Source organism: Astatotilapia calliptera, chromosome 6, assembly GCF_964374335.1.
Source record: "Astatotilapia calliptera chromosome 6, fAstCal68.1, whole genome shotgun sequence".
In the NCBI taxonomy this organism is placed as follows: Eukaryota; Metazoa; Chordata; class Actinopteri; order Cichliformes; family Cichlidae; genus Astatotilapia; species Astatotilapia calliptera.
In genome coordinates, this window is record NC_137427.1 from 396536 (window position 1) to 421013 (window position 24478).

At 49.3% G+C, this 24478-nt stretch overlaps 4 protein-coding genes across 6 annotated transcripts; 3 read left to right on the top strand and 1 right to left on the bottom strand.

Moving 5' to 3' along the window:
* Positions 1 to 301: 301 nt before the first annotated feature.
* Positions 302 to 3875, bottom strand: LOC113023510 (serum response factor-like). Of its 2 annotated transcripts, XM_026169575.2 has the most exons (8): positions 3120 to 3875; positions 2315 to 2584; positions 2039 to 2231; positions 1684 to 1848; positions 1477 to 1584; positions 1220 to 1402; positions 1069 to 1148; positions 302 to 773 (listed from the first exon to the last, which is right to left on the bottom strand). In XM_026169575.2, the coding sequence occupies exons 1-8, from the start codon at positions 3555 to 3557 to the stop codon at positions 690 to 692; spliced, it is 1521 nt and encodes a 506-aa protein (XP_026025360.1). In that variant the 5' UTR covers positions 3558 to 3875; the 3' UTR covers positions 302 to 689. The 2 variants fall into 2 exon arrangements, with proteins under 2 accessions (XP_026025360.1, XP_080158364.1); XM_080302238.1 differs by lacking the exon at positions 1684 to 1848.
* An 898-nt stretch (positions 3876 to 4773) lies between these two features.
* On the top strand, positions 4774 to 7908 carry LOC113023513 (opsin-5-like). The gene is made up of 6 exons (XM_026169580.2): positions 4774 to 5206; positions 6076 to 6281; positions 6355 to 6454; positions 6539 to 6643; positions 6879 to 7102; positions 7180 to 7908. Exons 1-6 carry the CDS (start codon positions 4906 to 4908, stop codon positions 7657 to 7659), a joined length of 1416 nt encoding a protein of 471 aa, XP_026025365.1. The 5' UTR covers positions 4774 to 4905; the 3' UTR covers positions 7660 to 7908.
* A 499-nt stretch (positions 7909 to 8407) lies between these two features.
* LOC113023511 (actin-binding protein WASF3-like) lies at positions 8408 to 18158 on the top strand. The gene is made up of 11 exons (XM_026169577.2): positions 8408 to 8685; positions 12135 to 12274; positions 13614 to 13748; positions 13837 to 13990; positions 14094 to 14211; positions 15973 to 16017; positions 16124 to 16248; positions 16323 to 16592; positions 16672 to 16811; positions 16901 to 17110; positions 17285 to 18158. The coding sequence occupies exons 2-11, from the start codon at positions 12142 to 12144 to the stop codon at positions 17446 to 17448; spliced, it is 1494 nt and encodes a 497-aa protein (XP_026025362.1). The 5' UTR covers positions 8408 to 8685; positions 12135 to 12141; the 3' UTR covers positions 17449 to 18158.
* A 1966-nt stretch (positions 18159 to 20124) lies between these two features.
* On the top strand, positions 20125 to 23445 carry LOC113023534 (protein EOLA1). Of its 2 annotated transcripts, none has more exons than XM_026169613.2 (3): positions 20125 to 20298; positions 22391 to 22651; positions 22717 to 23445. In XM_026169613.2, the coding sequence occupies exons 2-3, from the start codon at positions 22393 to 22395 to the stop codon at positions 22923 to 22925; spliced, it is 468 nt and encodes a 155-aa protein (XP_026025398.2). In that variant the 5' UTR covers positions 20125 to 20298; positions 22391 to 22392; the 3' UTR covers positions 22926 to 23445. The 2 variants fall into 2 exon arrangements, with proteins under 2 accessions (XP_026025398.2, XP_080158365.1); XM_080302239.1 differs by having other exon boundaries at positions 20133 to 20298; positions 22360 to 22651.
* Positions 23446 to 24478: the final 1033 nt, after the last annotated feature.

Here is a 24478-nt window from a genome sequence, read left to right on the forward strand (position 1 = left end):
GCAAACTAGCTTACAAATACTGGCGGCATCCTGGATGCACCTGTGGTAAGAACTCCCACATCGCTTCTTTCACAAACGTCAAAGTCCACCCCGCCCCCATGTGACCTCATCCTTTCACCGCTGACGGGTGAATATGATTGGTTGTTTGTGTAAAAACTATAAATTTGAGCAGAAGCACTTTCTTAACTGCTCTCACTCTTACCTGCCCGTCATTGCTTCTTCTTCGTGTGTCGTATTGGTCGTGTCTGTCTGTTGGAGGGTCAGCTCGCCATAGAACGAAATGATTATTAATCCTCAGCCGTTCACATGAAACATTTTAATAACAACTGAAATCATTTTCACATTTCTGCAAATCAAAGATGAACGTTCAGAGAATACAGATCCAGGTTTTACTTTGAAAGGTCCATACAGGAAGTGATGCTCCTGGTGTTCCTGCTGTCCGTGTGTCACCGCGCGCGATACCGCCACACAAACGAGCGTCCGCACACTTTTGGCACTTTCTTCATCTCAAATGAAAGACGCCTGGCAGAGTGACATCATCACTACATTGACCTGGACATCGGGTCGGCGTTCCAGGAAGTACCAACTGATGACGACATGTTTTTGTTTACATGATCAACACAAACACGTAAACACGAAGTCCATCAAACCGTCGCAACAAAGGAGGAAACTAATCATCTGCGTTCATCTCAGTCGTCTTTTGATTGGTGGACGTCCAGACTGACGACCTGCAGCTCGGTCAGGTTGTTGCTGCTCTGTTGACTGATGACCATCTAAACAAACAAACAAACAAACAAACAAAGTGTCACTGCAGTGAGCGCAGCCATGTTTACAAACATTCACATACTTGTGTGTACATAAACGTTTTGTAATCTTTTGACCTCGTTTATCTCGTGTTTGGTTACATTGTCTCCCTGTTCAGCACGCTGCCGACACTCGATGTCTTTTAAACGTGCTTTACAAGTAAAACTGACTTGGCTCGATGTTAACGGCCGCCTGCAGGGATGTGCGTGAATGTGTCATTAATGTGTCATGTGCAGTTGGTGTGCAGTTGGCGTGTTGTGGTACCGGGTGCAGCTGGACTGCAGAAACTGGGATCTGAGTGGTGCCTGGAGGAAGAGAGGTGAGGAAGACCTGCGGCACGGCGGCTGAAAGAAGAAAAGAGTTTGTGGTTTTTCTGAAAACGTTTTCATTTCAGCAAATATTAACAGTCGGTCACCTGGGTCATGTGACTGGGTGTGGCCTGCTGGAGAGAAGGTGTTGAGGACTGTGAGGCTGCCGTCGCCCAGCGAGGGCGTTGGTGCGGCATACATCACCGTGTGACTGCCTGGGTACATCATGTGACCTGCTACCGAGGAAGAGGAGGAGGAAGGGGAGGAGACGATGGAGACGGGAAGACTTGCTGCAGAGAGAGGAAGATGGTCAGGTTGGCGATGCTACGTTAACCCGTTACGGAACGTGTCTTTGTGTTCATACCTGTGGAGGAGGCGGGGCTCTGCATGTCAGAGCTGCTGTGATTGGCGGTTGCCTGCTGGCTGCTGGTCTGTACTTGGATTGTCTGCAGCTGCTGAGAGACTCCAGGTCCTGATGACACAAAGAGGGCGGAGCTAACATTCACCTGTTGGCAGGCAAGCTAAGGAAAACGCACCGATTGACAGGAGGACGGCGTAGCAGTGTGCTGACCTGACAGCGACACGGTTGCAGGAAGCCGCAGCAACGTAGCTGGCTGTGTGGGTGGAGCATGCAGCGTGGGGGTGGGGCCTGGGGCCACGGGGCCCTGGATGGCCAAAGACTGGCCCTGCAGCTGGCTGAGGGGGATGGTGTGTGCACCCGGAGGCAGCGAGCCACCTGCAGACAGGTCAAGGGGTGAGTCCAGAGACAGATTAGCTGAATAAAAGCAGCAGGAAAGCCAAAAGTGTGTGGACAGGTGAAAGACCAGCAGGTGCTCTGGTGGCCATTGAAATGTTTACTTTTACCTGCCAGCTAAGAAACAACACAAACACGAGCCTTGTGTCAGCAGTTGACTCCGCCCACCTACCTGACATCAAAGTAAAGCCTCCAGGAAGCACCACCCCGGCTGATGTCTTCAGCAGCGTCCCATTGGCGGTCGAGGACGGCGGCTGCCAGGTGGGGGCGCTGGTCTGCACCTGCAGGGACGCTGAGGATGAAGAGGAGCAGGATGTGGAGGAGGAGGAGGAGCTGGCCAGGCTGAAGGCCGGTTTGACCAGATCCTGCAGACACACGACATCTGTATTTAAGGAGCGGGGCTAAAAGCGCTGATCCCGACATTTAAGTAACAGCACCTGGACGCTACCTTGGCAGCCTCGGAGCAGCCGTCAGCTTCTGACACCTGATAGCTGAGGTCGGTCTCCTCGAAGCCCGTGGCGCTCATCCTCTGGTCGGAGGAGGGGTCGGAGCGCGGCGGCGAGTCTGGCGAGTTCAGGCAGGTCTGGATCAGAGCTTTCCCCGTCTCTGACGTGATCATCGGCTGCAGCTTCCTCGTGGCGAAGGTGTACACGTGGCCCGTCTCGCTGGCAACAAGCAGCAACACCTGCGTACCTGTGAGCGTGGACAGCTCGTACGCCTGGGTGGGGGAGCAGGTACAACAGGTGAACACGCTATTGGTCTAAACACACCTGCAGACATGGTGCAGTTCCTGGAGTGAACAGCTGACTGATGCTGTACCACTAACCTCACCTGTCAGATAAACTGAGCTGAAAGCAGAGACAGTGGCTCATCTGTATTTATTGAGTTTTACTCACTGAGCTCTACTGTATTCTACTTTGATTTTTATTGACTGATTCTACCTGCTGCACCCTGCTGGCTCCAGCCAAACTTCACCTGTCTACAGGTGAGACGCTCCTAAAGAACCTTACTGAACGCTCAGACACACCTGCAGACCTGAGCTGGTACAACGTCACCCTTTTTAGCCTCCACCTGCTCCCGAGCCTCCAGGTGAAGCTCTGCAGGTGAGAACAGGGTGATGATACACCTGTGCTCTGTGGCAGGTGAAGCTTTCATATACTTTTGGATTTTAGAAGCTTAGATTGAGACGAAACGTGAAAATTTCAATGTCAGAGTAAACCCACAGCTGACCTCTGACCCCTGCTGCCTCTCACCTTCTTCATGATGCCGGTCTTCCTCTTGCTGAAGGTGGTGTACCTCCGCAGCTTGTTGTCTATGAACTCCATCTTGATCTTCACCCTGCCTCGGGTCTTCTTGCCGGGCTTCACCCCCGCCGCCCCGGGCCTCAGACCACTGTACGCCCCGCTGAGGCCTCCGGAGCTCTGCGCCGCCTGATGCCCGACCTCCCGCTCGCTCCTCTCCCGCTTCACGCCCCTCCGGTCCCCACCCAGGCCCCCCGTGTCATCGTCCTCCGCGGAGTCCGAGTCCTGGTCGGAGCCGCTGAACGCCCCCTCGGCGCTGTAGTCCCGGTCCTCCGGCGCCCCCTCGCCAGTCTCCCGGGCCGTGTCCGGTTCCGGTCCGGCTGTGTCTGTGCTGCTCATGCGTCCAGGTAAGGTTCTGGAGCCCATCTCGGCCCCGCTGCCCGCCAGCATCCTTATCAGCGTCCCTCCCACCGGGCCCGGAAGATGGATCCTCCGGGTGCGCCGGAGAGACCCTCGGCGGGGCTCGGAGCTCCGCGCCGGGTCGGGGTCGACTAGCCGCACCGCTAGCTGCGTGGCTAACGGGGCTAGGCTAAGCGCTCAGCGGCTCTACAGCGACAGGTCGCCCGGTGAGTCCGTTAGAAAGCTCCGGGAGCCCGCGGGCCGTGAGGGGAAGCCGCCGGGCACACTTTCCGCAGGAAATCGATCCGGATCGATCAGAAATTAGAAAAAGTTGTGAAGTTGTTTTCACAGAGCAGCGAGGCCCGGCCCCCCACGGCTCACTCCGCTCCACATAAGGAAATGACGGGCAGCTTCCGCAGATATCCGTCCGCTCTGACAGGTAGTCCGGCACTTCACAGCCACTGCAGCCACCCCGCGGCTCGGAATCGCCTTACCTCTCACCGGAAGTGTCGGGGTAGGGAGTCTTTATGGTCTGGTGCGGACAGGTGCGAACTTACCGAAGCTTGTGCGCAATGATACGCAGTTCTGGGCTGTACGACCGGGACACCTTTCTCCATATAAAGAACGCGTTTCCTTTTATGGCCCCGCCTCTCCTTATATGGTCATCCTTCTTCCTGCACACCTCCAGCCTGAACAGCTGCAGCACGTGGAGATAGGAGGACGACTGTGGAAGCCCAGCTGTGCCAATATGACAATAATCAATAACACAAATAAAAAAGTGAAAAGATTTCATAGATTAGATTCGAGTGTCGGGTCGCAGCGTTACACCTGCTTTTATATATGACACGAGGAACATGGAGGAATGACCTGCTCCACGGCAGGAAAAACTGAAAGAACATGCTCAGCAACCTAAACCAAACATCCCGATAACATGCAACGCCCCGTGAGAGCGCTCAGGTCCTCATGATGGTGCTCTCTATTCAGACTCAAATACATAAAATTCCAGCCCAGAGAATGAGAGAGAGCTAAACCATCTGAACTTTGACCTTTGACTGTGGGGTCAAACCGTGACCTCAGTAACATGAAATCTGAATGATGTTCTAGAGTAGTAAAATGAAAAGTTATAAAGAAAAAACACAAACATGGGAAATAATAAAAGATGAAAAAGAACAACATGAAAAAAGAAATTGAAATAAAAACCATCAGATTTCATCAGACTGTTCATGGCTCCGCCCCCGTCACCTGTGATGAAATGTCTGTTTTCATGCAGCGTCCAGATTTCTCAGTACTAAAGTGAAAGTACCTCAAAGGAGTACTTCACAGTACACTAAACGTACTGAGTTACTTTCCAGACTGAAGTCAGATCAATACATCAGCAGAGATCAGTCTGAATCCTTTAATGAGTTTATTACATCATCACTCCTTCAGCCAATCAGTGAGCTGGGGCCTGCTGGGTGCTGCTTTGGAGTCACTAGTGCTGAACCAGGATCAGCCTGTAATCTCACCTCAGATTAGCTGCAGAGTCCGGCGGTACTTGCAGAACACACGCCATTTACACGCCACACGCAACATGTCGCTCAGCGGCGCTGCAGCCGGCGGCCCCCCCTGGAGGAACCACAGCTTCATCCTGGGAGGGGGGCGAGATCCCCCCCTGACTGACCAGGGGGAGACCATCATAGGAGTCTACCTACTGCTGCTGGGTGAGCGCGCACGCACACATTCACACACACACACAATCAGACACACATACAGACAAAAACAAACAGACACACACACAGACTCACAGACACACAGACACACACACACACAATCAGACACACAGACACAGACTCACAGACACACACACACACAATCAGACACACAGACACAGACTCACACACACAGACTCACACACATTCACACACACACACAATCAGACACACATACAGACAAAAACAAACAGACACACAGACTCACACACACAGACACACACACACACAGACTCACAGACACACACACACACAATCAGACACACAGACACAGACTCACACACACAGACACACACACACACAGACTCACAGACACACAGACACAGACTCACACACACACAGACTCACACACACACAATCAGACACACATACAGACAAAAACAAACAGACACACACACACACACAGACTCACAGACACACACACACACAGATACACACAGACACACACACAATCAGACACACAGACAAACACACACACAGATACACACAGACACACACACAGACACATGTGCTGTGTCATCGTTGTGTCCTGCATCTGTGTGATGTTATTTGGCTTCAGTCTGTCAGTGATCAGCGATCAATACTCTGATCATGCTGTGGGCACAGCAGCACTCTCAGCTGCAGCAGCTTTGATGAGCTTCTCTGGCTGTGGGTAACAGAGCAGGTGTCGCTCTCACCTGTCTGCTGGACATCAGCTGCACTTTAAGTGTTCTTAGTAGTGACCTGCTGGATTACCCTCAGCTGCTCCTGTGTAGTACTGTGTGTACACTGTGTACTTACTGTACACACTGAAGTACCTGTATGCACCTGTGTGTTTCCAGGATGGATGTCCTGGTTCGGGAACAGCATCGTCCTCTTCGTCCTCTACAGGCAGAGAGCCTCGCTGCTGCCCACCGACTACCTGACCTATAACCTCGCCGTCTCAGACGCCAGCATCTCCGTGTTCGGATACTCCAGAGGAATCATCGAGATCTTCAACGTCTTCCAGGACAGCGGCTACCTCATCTCCTCCATCTGGACCTGCCAGGTACTGACGTCCCAGCTCAGACTCAGCCTGTGGTGGGACGTGACGGGCTCACCTGTGATGTGTTCTCACGCAGGTGGACGGGTTCTTCACGCTGGTGTTCGGTCTGAGCAGCATCTACACGCTGACCGTGATCAGCATCACACGCTACATCAAAGGATGCCACCCAAGCCGAGGTCAGAGGTCCGCCCATCAGGTGTTCACCATCATAGTGTTAACATGTTATTACCATGTCACCTGAGTGAGTGTGTGTGTTTCAGCGCATCACATCACCAGGACCAGTGTGTTCGTGTGTCTGTCGCTCATCTGGATCGCAGCTGGATTCTGGTCCGGGGCGCCGCTGCTCGGCTGGGGCAGCTACACAGGCAAGAATACCCTGACCTCTGACCCCTGACCCCCTCACAGTACAGGAAGTGGCTGCAGGTCTCTCCAGGGCGGTGCGTTAGAGTGAATGAGGCTCAGATAAAGCAGGGACCATAAAACACCAGTGTCCTGCTGCCGCGTGCTGATTGGTCTGTCAGGGGTCCGCTGCGCCCTTATAGAACAGGAAGTGAGCAGTGGAAGGCCTTCCTTTAGTGACAGTGTCTGTCGTCTGTGCAGATCGCGGCTATGGGACCTGTGAGATTGACTGGGCCAAGGCAAACTACTCGAGCGTCTACAAGTCCTACATCGTCTCCATCTTTGTGTGCTGCTTCTTCATCCCCGTGCTCGTCATGCTGTTCTGCTACGTGTCCATCATCAACACGGTGAAGCGAGGCAACGCGCTGTCGGCCGAGGGAGACCTGACCGACCGCCAGCGGAAGATCGAGAGAGACGTGACCGTCGTGAGTGTTTGTCGCTGTCATCTCCTGCCCACCAGAGTGCCGTTCGGGAAGTTCGATCACTTTCTCTGTCTCTGCAGGTTTCCATAGTGATCTGCACAGCCTTTATCCTGGCCTGGTCGCCGTACGCCGTGGTGTCCATGTGGTCCGCCTGGGGTTTCCACGTGCCCAACCTCACCAGCATCTTCACCCGCCTCTTTGCCAAATCTGCCAGTTTCTACAACCCGCTCATCTACTTTGGTCTCAGCTCCAAATTCCGCAAAGACGTGGCGGTCCTGCTGCCGTGCACGCGTGACGCCAAAGACACCGTCAAGCTGAAGCGTTTCAAACCCAAGGTTGACGGTCGTCTTGCCACAGGAGGCGGGGCCAGATTCAAAGTTCATCTGAGCCGGCCTGAAAAGAAGTACTCGTTAGTGAACCATCCCCACGAGGCCCTGACCCAGGACTCGGGGGCAGTGAGTCCGCCATCCACGCCGCCACCCGTCAACAAGGAGGTGTTCTACATCGACATGCCCCGCCCCTCTGAGACCAGTTCTGGCTTTGAATGCGAGAGACTCTGATGGACGACTGAAATATCGATCCTCGTTAAGTCTGGTCTATAGAGACTCCGCCCCATCGAGTGCTCGCACCGTTCTGTTTGGTGAGCGAGGAGTGGAGGTTAGCGTTAGACACCTGTGTGTGACCACGAGGAGAGGAAGAGCCCATAAAACCCTGATGATGTTTTATATAAAGTCTCAGTTTTGATAACCACTCAGTGTGAATTTGATTGAGTCACATGTTTCAATAAAGTTTTTTAGGAGCAAACAAAAGTGTCGTTTTTTGAATGTTGGCCGTTCTCTGTCCAGGCACTGGACAGGAAGTCGTAGAGGACACGCAGGAAATGATTTGAGGCTTGAATCCTGTGGAGCGTGGGTCTCCAGCTGGAGTCGTCTCAATGGGGTGGAGTAGTGTGATGACGGGAGCAGAAAGCTGCTCTCACAGAGGCTGAGGGTCTCTGAGCTGAAGGAGGGGAGAGTTCAGCTCAGAGAGCCTCCACAGGTGGAGGACAAAGCGATCATCTACGGCTCCTCTGATGGAGACTCACAGGAGCATGAGCTCACACAGAGCAGCTGCATACCTGCTGGATGATGGTAGGCGGGTGTGGGTGGGTGTGCTTCCTGTGGAGTCAAAGAGCACTCAGAGTTCGGACACACGTCTCCCGACTGCTGGTCAGAATGAACTGACCAATTAAGGCTGTGTGGGAGGGGGCCGAGATGAGGCTGTCACATGATCAGCCTCAGTCTGACCGCTAATCACAGTCCAGGCTTCAGTGTGAGTCTGCAGCAAAAATCAAACACACACACACACAAGCTCGTTACCTCCGTGCGCAGGTGTGCACGTTCACGCGGATTTGTGGTAAACGTGTCACAGCGCGCAGTCAGCAGGCGGCGCTGCAGCTCCGTGACTGCGGACAGAAGCCGGGTCCAGCCCCGCCCCCGCCTCTCCAGCCTTCATCCCGGTCGGAGGAGGATGAGGAGTCCGCCGCGCGCTGCTCTGTGACGAGGCAGCTTCAGTGGAACGAACCGGAGTGGAACCGCCAGAGCCCGGTGAGTCTGATCGATCCGTCCTATCGGTTTGAAAGCGTTACCATGATCGATCCGCGTGGGTGAGGGTCTCTCTGACACGCACACACAAACACACTATCCACGCTACTGACGATAGGAGCCAATCAAACACCGTCTGTTTTTGAGGAAGATGATGGTGATAATATCCGACCCTGACGTCATCGGCTATTGATCAGCACACACACACACTGCATTTGGTCACGCACTCATTTCTGCAAGTGTGCGCGTAACTGCAAGTGCACCTGTGAGACATGACGTCATGAGTCTTGAGATATCTGCAGACAGCAGGGGGTTCTGTGGGTCACGTGGTTCTCCGACAGGAGTTCTGGAGTAGATCAGCTGATGATGAAATTGACATCACTCTCGCCTGAGTGGACTCCTGGGAAGTGTAGTCCAGACTCGAGGCTGGAGGAACCGCGCGCGCGCACACACGCACACACACACACACACACACACGAGGATGTTTTTATAACTCAACTGTTAAAATTAAAGCTTCAAGTTTGCATCATTAGGGGCGTGGCCTCTCTGACTGACAGATAGCTTCACCTGAACTGGACCTCTGGACTGTGTTTGTGCTGTTGGAGCAGTTAAATGACATCAGTCTGTAGTAACAGACAATCCAGGAAGGACTCTGATTGGCTGTCACTGATTAACAGGTATCTATCGTACAGCTTTAGAAACAGCAGATGGTAGTTACAGTAATCTGATTACATTCTATTCATGGCTGTGTGAAGGGATGCACGACCTCCCACTGTCTCCTAGCAACAGTAACCATGGTGCTGTCTGTGGGCAGCAGAGCATAATGTGCTGTTTCCATGGCGCTGCCTCTGAGATAGCATTCACACACACACACACACACACACACACACACACACACACACACACACACACACAGATTCCTCTGCACCACTGAGGACCGGCAGCCAATCAATCACTGTCGGTTACTGAGGATGATGATGAGGGTGATGAAGGTGTAATCTGAGCAGTTTCCCGGTGAGAACTCAGCACAGCTGGGGGTCAGAGGTCAGGCAGTGATGTCATGGTGCATGACTGTAATCACCTGTTGTTGTACATGAGAGGAGCTGCTGTACTAGCTGGGCTCACACTCTGCGATTTTTGGCCCATTTTGAGACGATTTTTGAGTCGTGCGACCGTTTTGGTGATCGGCCCGATTTTGGCCTTCATCGTGCGTCATGTAGTATACGTGGGTTAACGAGATGCGATTAACACCTCACGACCAGCTCCCAATCATCACCTCACGACCGTCGTGAGGGTGTCACCGCAGCTTCTCACACTGCGCACGCGCAAACACATAAACGTCGGTGAAAAAGACGGGCAAGGACAGAGAGACTCAAGAGGAGCTTCTATCCCCAAGCCATCCGTGCCCTAAACACACACACCCGCCCTCTCACATCATCTATAATTGACTGAGACAGGACTCTTCCAGACACTAAACCAAGGCACAATGTACATTTCAATTCCTTTAATTTTAAATATGTTTATATTGTCTATCCTGTAAAATAGTCAGATGTCTATTCATATTAATGTACAGAATTCACCTGCTTGCTGCTACTACTGCACATTCACCCAGTGTATATACTATATGTATGTATATATATATATGTGTGTATATAATGTTTTTCCTCTACACCCCCCCCCAATTTTTTTGCACATGTCGAGGAGCGTGTCAGGCTACATTTAACTGTGTGTTATACTTGTATAACTATGCATGTGACAAATAAAGAACCTTGAACCTTGAACCTTGAGAAGCACAGCAGTGCAGCGTGTGATCTGGACACAAGCGATGGAGGCACTTGTAGAACTTTCGCTCATCCGAGCCTTTTCCATGTGGCCTCACAAAATCATCACGACCACAACAACCGTGAAAATGGTTGGATTTACGTTGCTGCTCAATCACAGATTACCTTCATGTTATGGACGCACAGTGTGAGCACTCAGGTCGCATCAGAGCGTCAGGCCGTATAGACCTGCATCGTGACCTACCAACTTCTAACCCCTGCGAGTCAATTGTATAGTTTGAGCAGGAGCTGAATAACGCTACTGAAAAAATCGCAGTGGTTGCCCAGCTTTAGTAGGAACTCACTGATTTGATCTGATCTCATAGTTTTGATCAGTATTTATCAGCAGAGTCTGAAGTTGAATGAATTCATTTTATTTATAGAGCATTAAATCCTAACAATAGTCACCTCAAGCTGCTTCATACTGTAAAGACTCATAGTAAAACTCCACAATCATACGGCGCCCTGTGTTTGTTACCTTATGTGTACCTTATATGTGTTTTGTGTTGTTTTGGTTGGAAGCATCAAACAGTTTTTGAGGCTGCGCTGTTGTGATTTATCTTAAATGATGTTGGATCCTAAGAGGAACTGTTAAAGTCAAGTGGCTCTTATTGTCATTCCAACCATGTGCAGTGGTACAGTGCAGAGTGGAACGAGACAGTGTTCCTCCGACACCCTGGTGTTACATATGACATATAACTGATGAACACAGGACTTAAAGTGCAACAAAACGAGACAAGACAGATACAAGACAAGAAATGTGCAAAATACTGATCGTTGTGCAAAAAGTAACTTGGTGTCTATAGATGTGTGTGAGATACTGCAGATAAGTGCTTGGTAGTAACATGTGCGAAGGTGTGTGTGTCATTCCAGTCACTGAGTGTTCAGGAGTCTGACGACCTGGGGGAAGAAACTGTGTCAACATGTAAACATGCGGCCAGTTTTGGTGAGAGAAGGAAGACAGGATAAAGACATGCTGTGGAAGAGAGACAGAGATTAATAACAGATATGATTCAATGCAGAGAGGTCTGTTAACACATAGTGAGTGAAGAAGAAACACCCAGTGCATCATGGGAATCCCCGGCAGCCTACGTCTATTGCAGCATAACTAAGGGAGGATTCAGGGTCACCTGGTCCAGCCCTAACTATATGCTTTAGCAAAAAGGAAAGTTTGAAGCCTAATCTTGAAAGTAGAGATAGTGTCTGTCTCCTGAATCCAAACTGGAAGCTGGTTCCACAGAAGAGGGGCCTGAAAACTGAAGGCTCTGCCTCCCATTCTACTTTTAAATACTCTAGGAACAACAAGTAGGCCTGCAGAGCGAGAGCGAAGTGCTCTAATAGGGTGACATGGTACTACAAGGTCATTAAGATCAGATGGGGCCTGATTATTTAATCCAGTGAAGGGAAGCCAAAACAGGAGAAATCTGCTCTCTCTTTCTAGTCCCTGTCAGGACTCTTGCTGCAGCATTTTGGATCAGCTGAAGGCTTTTCAGGGAGTTTTTAGGACTTCCAGATAATAATGAATTACAGTCGTCCAGCCTGGAAGTAATAAATGCATGAACTAGTTTTTCAAAGGAGCGTCAGCGTTTAAATGAGAGAGAAACAGGAAGTGATCCGTCTCTCTGTCTCCAGGTGAGCCATGCCGCTGGTGAAGCGAATCATCGAGCCTCGGTACCTGTGCCGCGGCTCTCTGCCTGATGGGGTCGCCAGTGAGCTGGAGTGCGTCACCAACAGCACGCTGGCTGCGGTCATCAAACAGCTGGGAGGACTCAGTAAGTTTCGGTTATCGTTGTAACTCTGGTTCTCGATGAGGGGACGAGCTGAAGGTTTCCGATGCTTCAGCTAACCTCCATGCACTCTGCATTTACAGTTTAATAAAGTTTATTCAATGCAAATCATGTGATGAGATCATTCCTGCAGTGAGACACCATCGATGCTCAAACCTTTTCTGTTCATTTTGCTTCTGTTAGTAACCTAAGCCACAGCTAACCAATCAGCTTAGTGCAGCCAGGTAAAAACAGAGAACCCAGTATCACAGACTGTAAATAAAGATGGCAGTAGATCTCTGAGACCCAGTAGGAGAGGACTCCTCTGGTCTCAGTCTGACTGAATAAAACAGGAAGTTTATTTTTGTGGTCATACTGAAGCAGGAATCGCTCTCATCACATGCTAAAAATACGTGGAGTGAAGCTCCGCCTACAGCCCAGGTGTGGGAGTCCAAACACACACAAACACCTCCTCTCAAAACCTTGACTGTCAGTTGTGTGTGAGCGTTACCTGTGTGCAGGTGTACACATTCATCCTGTCACTGACAGAAGCTCGTGGTGAATGTTTGTGTTCCCAGAAAACTGAGCTCAACTTCATAAAATCAGATTAAAATCAAAGCCGTAATCATTATGAGTGGCTCTGCTTAACGGGAGCATGGGTGCAGGAACAGCTCCCGGTCGCTCGTTAGAATTGACCTTTAGACCAACACAGAGAGACTGAGGAGGAGCTTCTTCCCGCAGGCGATACGGTCTCTCAATCACACCACCACACAGTACTGACCCACACATATGGTTCTTACACACACACTGGACTTTCTGGACTTTGGTTTTGCACAACACTGGTCACTATATTCTTCATTTCCGGTTAATACTTGTACAGCTGCTGTTATTGTGTATATATTTATTTATATTTCTTCATACATTCTTATATAGTTCTATATTGTGTATTTTGTTGTACAGTTATTTTATTTTCAACTTTAATTTATATATTTTATCTTATTCTTCCCAGTTAAATTTACCCTTCATTCTAATTTGTGTTGTACAGTTATTTCATTTTTAACCTTAATTTATATTTTATTCCTTCCTAGTTAAATTTACCCTTTTTAATTTTTCATATTTATTTCCTATCTTATTCATAGCCTTTTCCTTTTTTGTTTTCTTTAGGTCACGAGCAGTTGTCCAAGCATTTCACTACATATCGTACTGTGTATGACTGTGTACGTGACAAATAAAATTTGAATTTGAATTTGAATTAGGGTCGTTTTCTGTGGATAGAAGTCTGTGTGAGCTCACTCGGTCCACGGCGTAGTAATAACATGTCTTACTTCCTGATGATGGCATGCAGGTCGCCATGCGGAGGACATTTTTGGCGAGCTGTTCACAGAGGCTAACAGCTTCTACCTGAGAATGAACAGCCTGCAGGAGAGAGTGGACCTGCTGGCTGTGAAGGTCACTCAGCTGGATTCCACCGTGGAGGAAGGTTGGTGAGAATCACTGCCCTCAGATCATGTGACCATCCAGCGCCTCCACCTGTTTATAGATTCTGTATCTCTTCCGTGTGCTTCCAGTCTCGCTGCAGGACATCAATATGCGGAAAGCTTTTAGAAGCAGTACCATTCAGGACCAGCAGGTGGTGTCACGGAGCTCCATCCCTAATCCAGCGCTGGAGATGTACCAACGCTGTGACAAGCCACCACCCCTCAACATCCTGACAGCCTACAGGTTAGTTTAAACTCCGCCCACAATGTCCTGCAGGTTGTAGGCGGAAGAGTTTAAATTACTTGCAGGTAATTTAAACTCAGAGTTTTTGTTGTTGTGTCTGCAGGGACGACAAGAAGGCTGGTCTGAAGTTCTACACCGACCCATCGTACTTCTTCAACCTGTGGAAGGAAAAGATGCTGCAGGCCACCGAGAACAAACGCAAGGAGAAGAGACGGCAGAAGGTTCATCCATCCATCTATCCACGCATCCAACCACGATCATCCATCTATCCACGCATCCAACCACGATCATCCATCTATCCACGCATCCAACCACGATCATCCATCTATCCACGCATCCAACCACGATCATCCATCTATCCACGCATCCAACCATGATCATCCATCTATCCACGCATCCAACCACGATCATCCATCTATCCACGCATCCAACCACGATCATCCATCCATCTATCCACGCATCCAACCACGATCATCCATCTATCCACGCATCCAACCACGATCATCCATCCATCTATCCACGCATCCAACCACGATCATCCATCCATCTATCCACGCATCCAACCACGATCATCCATCTATCCACGCATCCAACCACGATCATCCATCTATCCACGCATCCAACCACGATCATCCATCTATCCACGCATCCAACCACGATCATCCATCTATCCACGCATCCAACCACGATCATCCATCTATCCACGCATCCAACCACGATCATCCATCTATCCACGCATCCAACCATGATCATCCATCTATCCACGCATCCAACCACGATCATCCATCTATCCACGCATCCAACCACGATCATCCATCCATCTATCCACGCATCCAACCACGATCATCCATCCATCTATCCACGCATCCAACCACGATCATCCATCTATCCACGCATCCAACCACGATCATCCATCCATCTATCCACGCATCCAACCACGATCATCCATCCATCTATCCACGCATCCAACCACGATCATCCATCTATCCACGCATCCAACCACGATCATCCATCTATCCACGCATCCAACCACGATCATCCATCTATCCACGCATCCAACCACGATCATCCATCTATCTATCCACGCATCCAACCACGATCATCCATCTATCCACGCATCCAACCACGATCATCCATCTATCCACGCATCCAACCACGATCATCCATCCATCTATCCACGCATCCAACCACGATCATCCATCTATCCACGCATCCAACCACGATCATCCATCTATCCACGCATCCAACCACGATCATCCATCCATCTATCCACGCATCCAACCACGATCATCCATCCATCTATCCATGCATCCAACCACGATCATCCATCCATCTATCCACGCATCCAACCACGATCATCAATCCATCTATCCACGCATCCAACCACGATCATCCATCCATCTAGCCACGCACCCAACCACGATCATCCATCTATCCACGCATCCAACCACGATAATCCATCTATCCACGCATCCAACCACGATCATCCATCCATCTATCCATGCATCCAACCACAATCATCCATCCATCCACGCATCCAACCACGATCATCCATCCATCTAGCCACGCACCCAACCACGATCATCCATCCATCTATCCACGCGCCCAACCACGATCATCCATCCATCTAGCCACGCATCCAACCACGATCATCCATCTATCCACGCATCCAACCACGATAATCCATCTATCCACGCATCCAACCACGATCATCCATCCATCTATCCATGCATCCAACCACAATCATCCATCCATCTATCCATGCATCCAACCACGACATCCATCTATCCACGCATCCAACCACGATCTTCCATCCATCTATCCACGCATCCAACCACGATCATCCATCTATCCATGCATCCAACCACGATCATCCATGCATCCAACCATGATCATCCATCCATCATCCATGCATCCAACCACGATCATCCATCCATGTATGTGAAAATAAGGTGCTGCTTTAACTGGTCATTTATTTCTAGGAGCAGAGACATGTGGAGGAGTCCTCAGGGCGGGAGGTGAAGAAGGTGAAGTAATTTGTGTTTGGTTAAAACTTGTTAAGTCGCATGTTTTGATAAGTTTGTGAACTTTCATTAAATCTCATTACTTGTCATTACTGTTTCTCTTGGGAAGGTCCGGAAAGCGCGAAACCGGCGGCAGGAGTGGAACCTGATGGCTTATGACAAGGAGCTCCGCCCAGATGCTCGAGTCACGCCATCACCTCACCATACATCTGACGGCTCAGTGTCACCCGACAGGTAAACACCTGCATGTTCACACCTACTTCCCAGTCCAATAAGCTGACATCAGAACTTTAACTCCTCCCCCAAAGGTCAGGGATGTCAGATGACCTCTCCTTCCCGGCCAGTCCTCACCACGATGGGCATGATAGAAAAGATCATGCTGACATGGCGACCAGTGGGTCTGGGCAAACTCAGTCATTGGACCGTGCCCTCAGACCCACCTCCGCAGTATCCGCGGCAACCGCTCGCCAGCACTCTCTGGGCCGCAACCAGCCGCATCAGCATCAGCATCGCCCACAGCTGCTCACTGGTCCAGCCAATCAGAACGGAGCACGTTCCAACATGGCAAAGGAAGCCAAGTAAACACACACTTCAAATTATAATCACTATCATTATGCACATATACATGTTTGACCTTTAACCTCCATCCCTCCTCAGTGATCATCAAATCCCTCCGGCCCCTCCGCCGCCTCCACCTCTCATGCCATCAGCAGGACAGGTGGTGTTTCCAAACAGCTCCATCCACATTGCTGCTATGGCAACACCATTGCACCCTGCAGCTGTGCCTGGTAACCAAGGTAACAAGCACCCAGCTATTTTTTGGTTTCTGATGGCGCTTTTGCATGTCCACGTGAAATCAGGAGCTCCTGCTCTTTTCTATCCACAGGTGGCACTGCTGCCCAGCCCCACCCCTATAGCCCCTCCCCTCCACCACTACCCCCAGCTAACTACATCCCCTCCCGTCCTAGCAGCCAAGCTCCCTCCTCTGCTGCTGCGCCCCCGGTGCCCCCGGCGGCGGATGGCAGGAAGCTAGCCGCAGGACTGAACGTGCCAATGAATGACGCCCGCAGTGACCTCCTCGCCGCTATCCGCAGAGGTCAGTCAGGACGCAGACAGTTCACAGATTATAGAGGTGGTCACTGGGTGATGCTCGTCTGGTGTGGGCGGGTGTGGCCAGGGTGACCTGGTGGGTGTGGTCCGACAGATGTGTGTGTGATCTGGTGTGGATTGGTGTGGTCCTGCGTGTTGATGCAATGTCTCGTGTCTGCAGGGATCCAGCTGAGGAAGGTTCAGGAGCAGCGCGAGCAGGAAGAGGCCAAGAAACGAGAGCCGACAGGAAACGACGTTGCCACCATCTTGTCACGACGTATTGCCGTGGAATACAGCGAATCAGAAGAGGAGTCTGAGCCTGAGGACCAGGAGTGGTCCGACTAAGGAGGAGGAAGAGTGCGCCAGACAGGAAGTGACTCGTCAGAGAGCCAAAACTTCTTTCTTGTTTTCCTGTTTGATGTTAATGAGTCAGCGTGGCATCCAATGGTGTTTTATGAACCTGCTGATGGTGACACGCAGAAACTTTATTGACAGCAGCAGGTTTAACAGACGTTACTCAGAAAATGAACCCTTGGCACAGCGCCCCCCTCAGGACGCCGACCGTCTGTGTTCGTGATGAAACAAAAGTTGACCTGGATTTATGTATCACTTTGCTGCTTGGACATCAAATGTCATCATTTTCAATTTATCAGAACTTTTAAAAATACATTTTCAGTTTTTAATATTTTTGTTTATTTGTTTTTACATTTTATTTTGTTTATATTTTATTCTTCATATTCTTTATATTTGTTGCTTTAGTTTTTATATTTCTTTTATTTCTTCTGTTATGATGCATCTTGTTCTACAGTGTGAGATGCAATGTGATGACATCATAGTAACTACTGACATCATGCATAATCATCCCTGCTGCTGTGGAGAGGGGGCGTGTCCTCCCTGTCCTGTACCATGTGTGATTGGCTGTTCGTGCAGTGCTGTTTCTGTGACCTGCATGTGGGTGAAAAAAACTGAAAATAGAACAAAAGTTATAGATAAAATCAAGAGTTGATTTTTGTGATTTATTTCAATCATTAAATATTTAAAGTCTCTTTTTAAAACTTGTTTTATTAGTTTTAATCTTTTAACTTTATGCATCAAGGAAAAATTACATTATATTCAACGGTCTTTGACTTGAAGAAATGTGTTTAACATTTAAACCTATTTCCTGCATATAAAATAACAATATTTGTGTTTACGTTCACTCCTTCAAATAGATGCAAGTAAAATACAGCAGGAACGTGTTACCTCACCATACATCTGTCTCCTTTCCTCACCTCCTGCTGAGGACTTAGGAAAAGAGAAGTGGAACGACCTCACACTCTCTCTCCTTGACGGTGTGAGGATGTCCGCCGTGTTGAAACTACAAACGTGCATCGTCCTCTGTCTCAGCGTGTTCTATTGTTTGGTGGAGGTCATATGAACGAGAACAGCCTGTGTAAATATCCTTCACCACAGAGGCGGGAATTTTAAAGCCGGAGGAACATTTGGGTCCGATTTACTGCCTCACAGAGACAAACAGAGTCTGTGCTGACAGCTGTGAACAGCAGCACTTTGGGCCTTATGCACGTGTTTGCTTCACTCCCAGGAGAGAATTTTAAACGTCGCTTCAAACTCTGTCACACACAGGTTACTGCAAACTGCACGAAATCTGCCAGTGCGTCACATTGTCTCAATATTGCCCTGTGCTATTCAAACTAAGGGCTGCACACATTCATGCATGTGCCACAGTAACCATAGTAACAGAGTTCAGTTTGTAATGATTATTATTATTATTGTACTTTATTGGTCCCCGTGGGGAAATTGCTCTCTGCATTTAACCCATTCACTCAGTGAAGCAGTGGGCAGCCATTGGGCGCCCGGGGAGCAGTGTGTAGGGACGGTACCTTGCTCAGGGGTACCTCAGGGTAGCTGTTAAGGGGAATCGAACCCCCGACCTTCCGATCATGGGGCAACCACTCTACCTACTGAGCTATCCCTGCCCCATGATGCAGCTCTCCTCGGGATAAATCGGAGCTCCACCCAAGTCCTAATCCTGAGACCTTTGCACGGTGCTCAGAAGTATTTCTTCTATCAGACTGATTCTCCTGAACATGAGCTCACACTGCATTATTTTGGTTAGTAGGCTCTTCTGTGTTTTTGAGTCACATATTCTCTCTGCTGATTCTTACTGAAGCCAACTGGCTGCATTTCTGTATATAAATTACAATACAACTATAAAATGAAATCCATATCATGTTCTTATATCTTCCTGCTGTGGAGGTCGTTCCCTGTAAAATTCCTCCATCATCACTGATCCCAGCTGACCTGAAGTAAACAGACTGTAACACAACAAAAGTCATTACTAATGAACGCTCTTCATGCAGGAACCACTCAACAGGAAGTAGTTTGTATTCCAGCAGTGTGACGTTCAGGGTTCAGCTGCTGATAAAAACTAGAAATACATCAGCACCTTATGGCTGAAATGGAAAATGGAACGTTATGATGAACGTTTACATGATCTGCTCTGCTTTGGTTATGTTTTTCATGAATGGTCGGATGGGATGGCGTTTTCTCCTCTCCTTTCATCAAGGATGCTTTGGTGTATCCTACTCTAAAGGGAGCACTAAAGCTCCTTTCCATGGAGTTTGGAGAGGTGGAACAGCTCCGATCATGGTCACGTATCTCAGTGAGGAACACGCCCACAGTTTCTGCTGAAGTCATCGTTACAGCGAGCGACGCTGGTTTCAGCCTGATGATGACATCAGGTGTGTTGTTGTTTAAAACGGGTGCAGTGTACACCTTTTCACACTTTTAATTCTGTTCACCTGGACGCCGAGTTTTCAGTGGTGGATCTGCTCCGTCATTTCAGCCTTACCTGGATCATCGGGCATGCATCGAGACAGAGGAATGTTTTTGTACTGTTAAATAAAGTTTTGATACAAAGCTTTGATAATGAGGAAGAGTCAAATTTACATTCATCCATTTATATACTCGTCTCAGTTCTTCCTGTGGGGGCAGGAGAGTCCAGTACTGCAGTTATTTCCCACAGAGAAGAAGAGCAGCCGCCAGAGCGGAAGTGAGAAAAATCAGCGGGAGCGGAGCGGCATTTCTGTTTGAGTACCGCCGGGTTAAAGGTCACGCCGTCACCGACAAACACACACACAGCCGGGAAGAAGCTCCGAGAGCCAACTCTCTGCTAACCAGCGGCTTCCTGCTCGAGTGAGTCTCTGCTCCTGTACGGAGAGACCTTTGTGGTGAAGGCGGAACAAGCGGCTCAGCTCCGGTTACAGTCCGGTACCGCCTCACGTTGCACTGCAGCCCCTTTTCCATTTGTAGCTGCTCGGCTTTCAGGGTTTTACATTCGGTCACAGTTCCTGGTAGTGATGGGCAGATGAAGCTTCATGAAGCACTGAAGCTTTTCATCCAGTTGGTTCACTCCAGTGCAAAGCTTCTTGAAGCTTCATTTGCTCTAGTAGGACACCTACTGGACGTAAAATATTAGTTGGCAAGAATTTGAAGAGTGTGGCCTTTTGCACACAGCCTGTAAATGTCAACAACAAAAGGAGTGTGTAAAACATGTATATTGTAGTGATGCAGTATACTGTGTATATTTATACTGGCAGTATGGGAACGATCATTTACTGTGAGGTGAGGTGTGGTTGGGGTGTGGACAGTAGTTGTGCTTTTGTAACGTTGAGGTATGGACAGCTACACACTGAGGCCTCAGTCCTGCCTGTTCACATTTTCTTCTGTAAAAACTAAATTTTCACTGCTCTTGTGACCTTTCTAGTGGGGAGAGCATAGCTAGGATTTAATGATTTAACAAATCTTTTAAATCCTTTCTCCTCCACAATGCTAAATGGCTGAGAGTCCTCAATCAATAAAAACAAAGCACAAATATAAATATCACACACGTAACTTATAACAGTTGTATAATATTGTTATATCATTTAGTAACATTACTGCATGCTATATTATCATTGCATTTGATGGCTCACCTGGTCTTGCTCCACAATCGGTGTTCCTCTTATTCTCATGCAAAGCTCTGTAGTGCCTAAGCATGGATGAGGTGTTGTTGTTATAGCCCAGCTCCCTGGCACATAGCAAACACTTCACCTTGTACAAAAGTCAAGACAGCTTAACATAAATTGTATTGCACCATCAGTATTATGAAAATACATCTTCTGTAGAAATTTGTAGGCAGCACGGTGGCACGGTGGTTAGCACTGTTGCCGCACAGCAAGAAGGTCCTGAGTTCAATTCCACCATCAGGCCGGGGTCTTTCTGTGTGGAGTTTGCATGTTCTCCCCGTGTTTGCGTGGGTTCTCTCCGGGTACTCCGGCTTCCTCCCACCGTCCAAAGACATGCAGCTTGTGGGGATAGGTTAATTGGATAATCCAAATTGCCACTAGGTGTGAATGTGTGAGTGAATGTGAGTGTGAATGGTTGTCTGTCCCTATGTGTTAGCTCTGTGACAGACTGGCGACCTGTCCAGGGTGTACCCTGCCTCCATCAAACACCCACATTTTGAATGGGGTCTGAGGGGTTTATATCGCTGTCATAGCTCGCGGCAAAGTTCGAACCACTTCCTGAACCAGTCACGTGGTACAGCTGGGCAGCGAGGCTTCGGACGTCATCATTTTCAGCTCCTCCCATCAATGAAGCAAGCCTCGATACGCGTATCGGGGAAACGCCCCCTCCATTACGCGACACAAGATTTGAAGCCTCGATACAGAACGTCACATCACTAGTTCCTGGTACTGTTTTAGTACCTGCTCGGACGGGTTCCAAGCGATCCGAGCAGGTATTAAACTATTACATCATCGGACAGCATGCCACTGATTGGCTGGTCAGTGGTGTCACTGGATGGGTCATGAGAACATCTACTTCACAAAAAAACGAGAGAAATGTGTTCTGGGAATCCATCCAACCTCACAAACCATCCTACCTGTTGTTTCTGCGCATGTGCACAACACAAAATTAAGTGGCAACCCGTCCTATCTACTTAAATTTATGCTGGAATTATTGTGTGACCGCAGGAATGTACGCTAGGACGGTTTGCTCCAAGAAACAACGCCGTGCTCCCGGAATCTGACAAACAGCCCCCGCATTCGTGTCACATTTTAATTAAGCTTACACGTTGCTATAACAACGAGCACCCATATTAGATGGTACTGATTATAGTGGAAACCCAGTGGAGTCGAGTTGTGGCGAGTCGAGCAGGCACTAATGCAAAAGGGGCTAAAAAAAAAACTGAAAATGTTTCATACGTCTGAAAAGTGCGTCCTGTTTGGGTGCGCTTGTTTTGCAGACATGGCGGTGCAGGTGCCGTGCCTGTCGTTCCGGCAGCCGTATGCCGGCCTGGTTCTGGACGGGGTAAAGACGGTGGAAAGCCGCTGGAGGCCGCTGCTCGCTCCACTGGAGAACCAGACGCTGGCGGTCCACGTGGCTCAGCGTAACTGGGAGGGGTCGGACTGGAGGGCGGTGCTAAGCGGCCTGCTGGGGATGGACAGCGCTCAGATTGAGGCACTTCTGGAGTCCGGGGAGCGGTTTGGCCGCGGCGTGGTGGCAGGTTAGAATCCCTATTTACTCTGCCACATTTACACATCCCTGAACGAACCCTGTGGTCTCTTTTAGGATTGGTGGATGTGGGCCGGACCTGGCTTTGCCCCGCCTCCCTCCAGGGGAAGGACCTACAGTGCCTGGAGCAGTCGGCCGTGCTGATTGGTCTGCAGGAGAAGCACCTGACTAACCTGTCCAACCCTCGCTGGCTGAAGGCCCCACTGAGAGCTCCGGGAGGTCGCGACCTCTGGACCATAGAGATCCCAGCAAAACTGTTACCGTGACAACACATACGTAACCTACCCGAGCACCGAGGCCGGAGCGACTTCTCTGTCATAGTACATTGGTTTTTACAGCGGTGGCGCTGACCTCAGATCAGGTCACTGTGATGTCATCAGCACACCTGATTTTTGTGGTCGAGCGAGGTCTTCCATCTCTGAGGGTGGGGTGGGGGTCAGACCAATGATCTGAGCTCCTGGGGCCGTCGTCCCGGAGCACCAGAGGCTTCACAGCAGCTCGATAAAAGTCCAACCTGTCCAGTTCTTTGTTTCTTTGAAATGATGGAACCCGTCTAATCCCAGATTTTTCACTGCAAAATAAGTGAATGCATTTCATTCCTTAGACTTGTCCTACTCACTGTATGTTTAATTTTGTTGATGTGTGGGGGTTAAAACGGCAACTGTTGCCGGTGGGTTAATAAGGACACGTTCCAAACGTCCAGTGTTTGTGTAAGTAACCTACCTGTGGTGCTGTTATCAGGCGGCTGTATGTTACACTGAAATTAAAAGGTAATATTTTGCTATGCTTGCTGTTCTGCTCATTGTTCTCTCGCTGTTTTAGAAAACAGTCTGTGCAGAATTGTTGTAATTCAGTCACACTGGAGGGTTTTAGAGCATGAAGCCATCAGGACTTTGACTAAACCAGGATGGTAAACTGCAGAATTCATGGTTCCATCAACAAAACAAATGGATAAACACACAAACAGACCTCTAATCCAGGTAACTGCATGTTACCATGGTACCTTATCAGCAGGTATGAAACCAGCACCCGTTAACCAATCAGATCTATAAAAACCACAGTGATCAATACACATACAGTATAATTTAAACATGTATCAGGCTGAGTCAACACACCATCTGCAGATTTTCATACAACCTGTGGCGCTTTTCTCTCTGAAACAAGCGGCGGTGGATGGAGCAGCTACATCCACGTGAGCTCATCCCGAATGATGATGTCACCATAAGCAAATCCAGATAAAGAGTTCCTGGGCTGAGGGACGTCCCTCAATCACCGCGTTTCTGTTCTTGGCTGTGACGCCACTTCCTGTGTCAATAAAGGTTTAAAAAAAATGACGACAGGCGACTCATTGGGGGGGGGGGGGGGGGGGGGGGGGTCGTCTCAGGCTTCGCTGCTCATCACAGGTCTGGACAAAGCAGTCGTGCAAACATCCATCAGTGTAATCAGATTACTTACTGAACTTCAATGTCACAGCAGCTGTAATGGAAAAAAATGCCTTTATTGATTTTAGTTTCCATGGAAACAAAGAAAATCAGAGTCAGCCTCCAAAGCTCTCAAATTTTCTGCTGCTATGAATCACACTCACCCCTAACCTGCACAGGTGAGAGTTTTCTACCTGAGAGCTCAAACTGACACACTGAGGCGCTGGCCCCTCGCCAGAGATGACGACCTATCATCTGTAACTCCCCTCTGATCCCCCCCCTCTCACGCCCTGTGGAGAATCGCACCTTTCTGGCTTTATTATTTTACTTCCTGTTTGCTCAAAACATAAAAAACAGGAAGTTGATGTTTGGGACTGTTAACTGGACAATAGTCATGT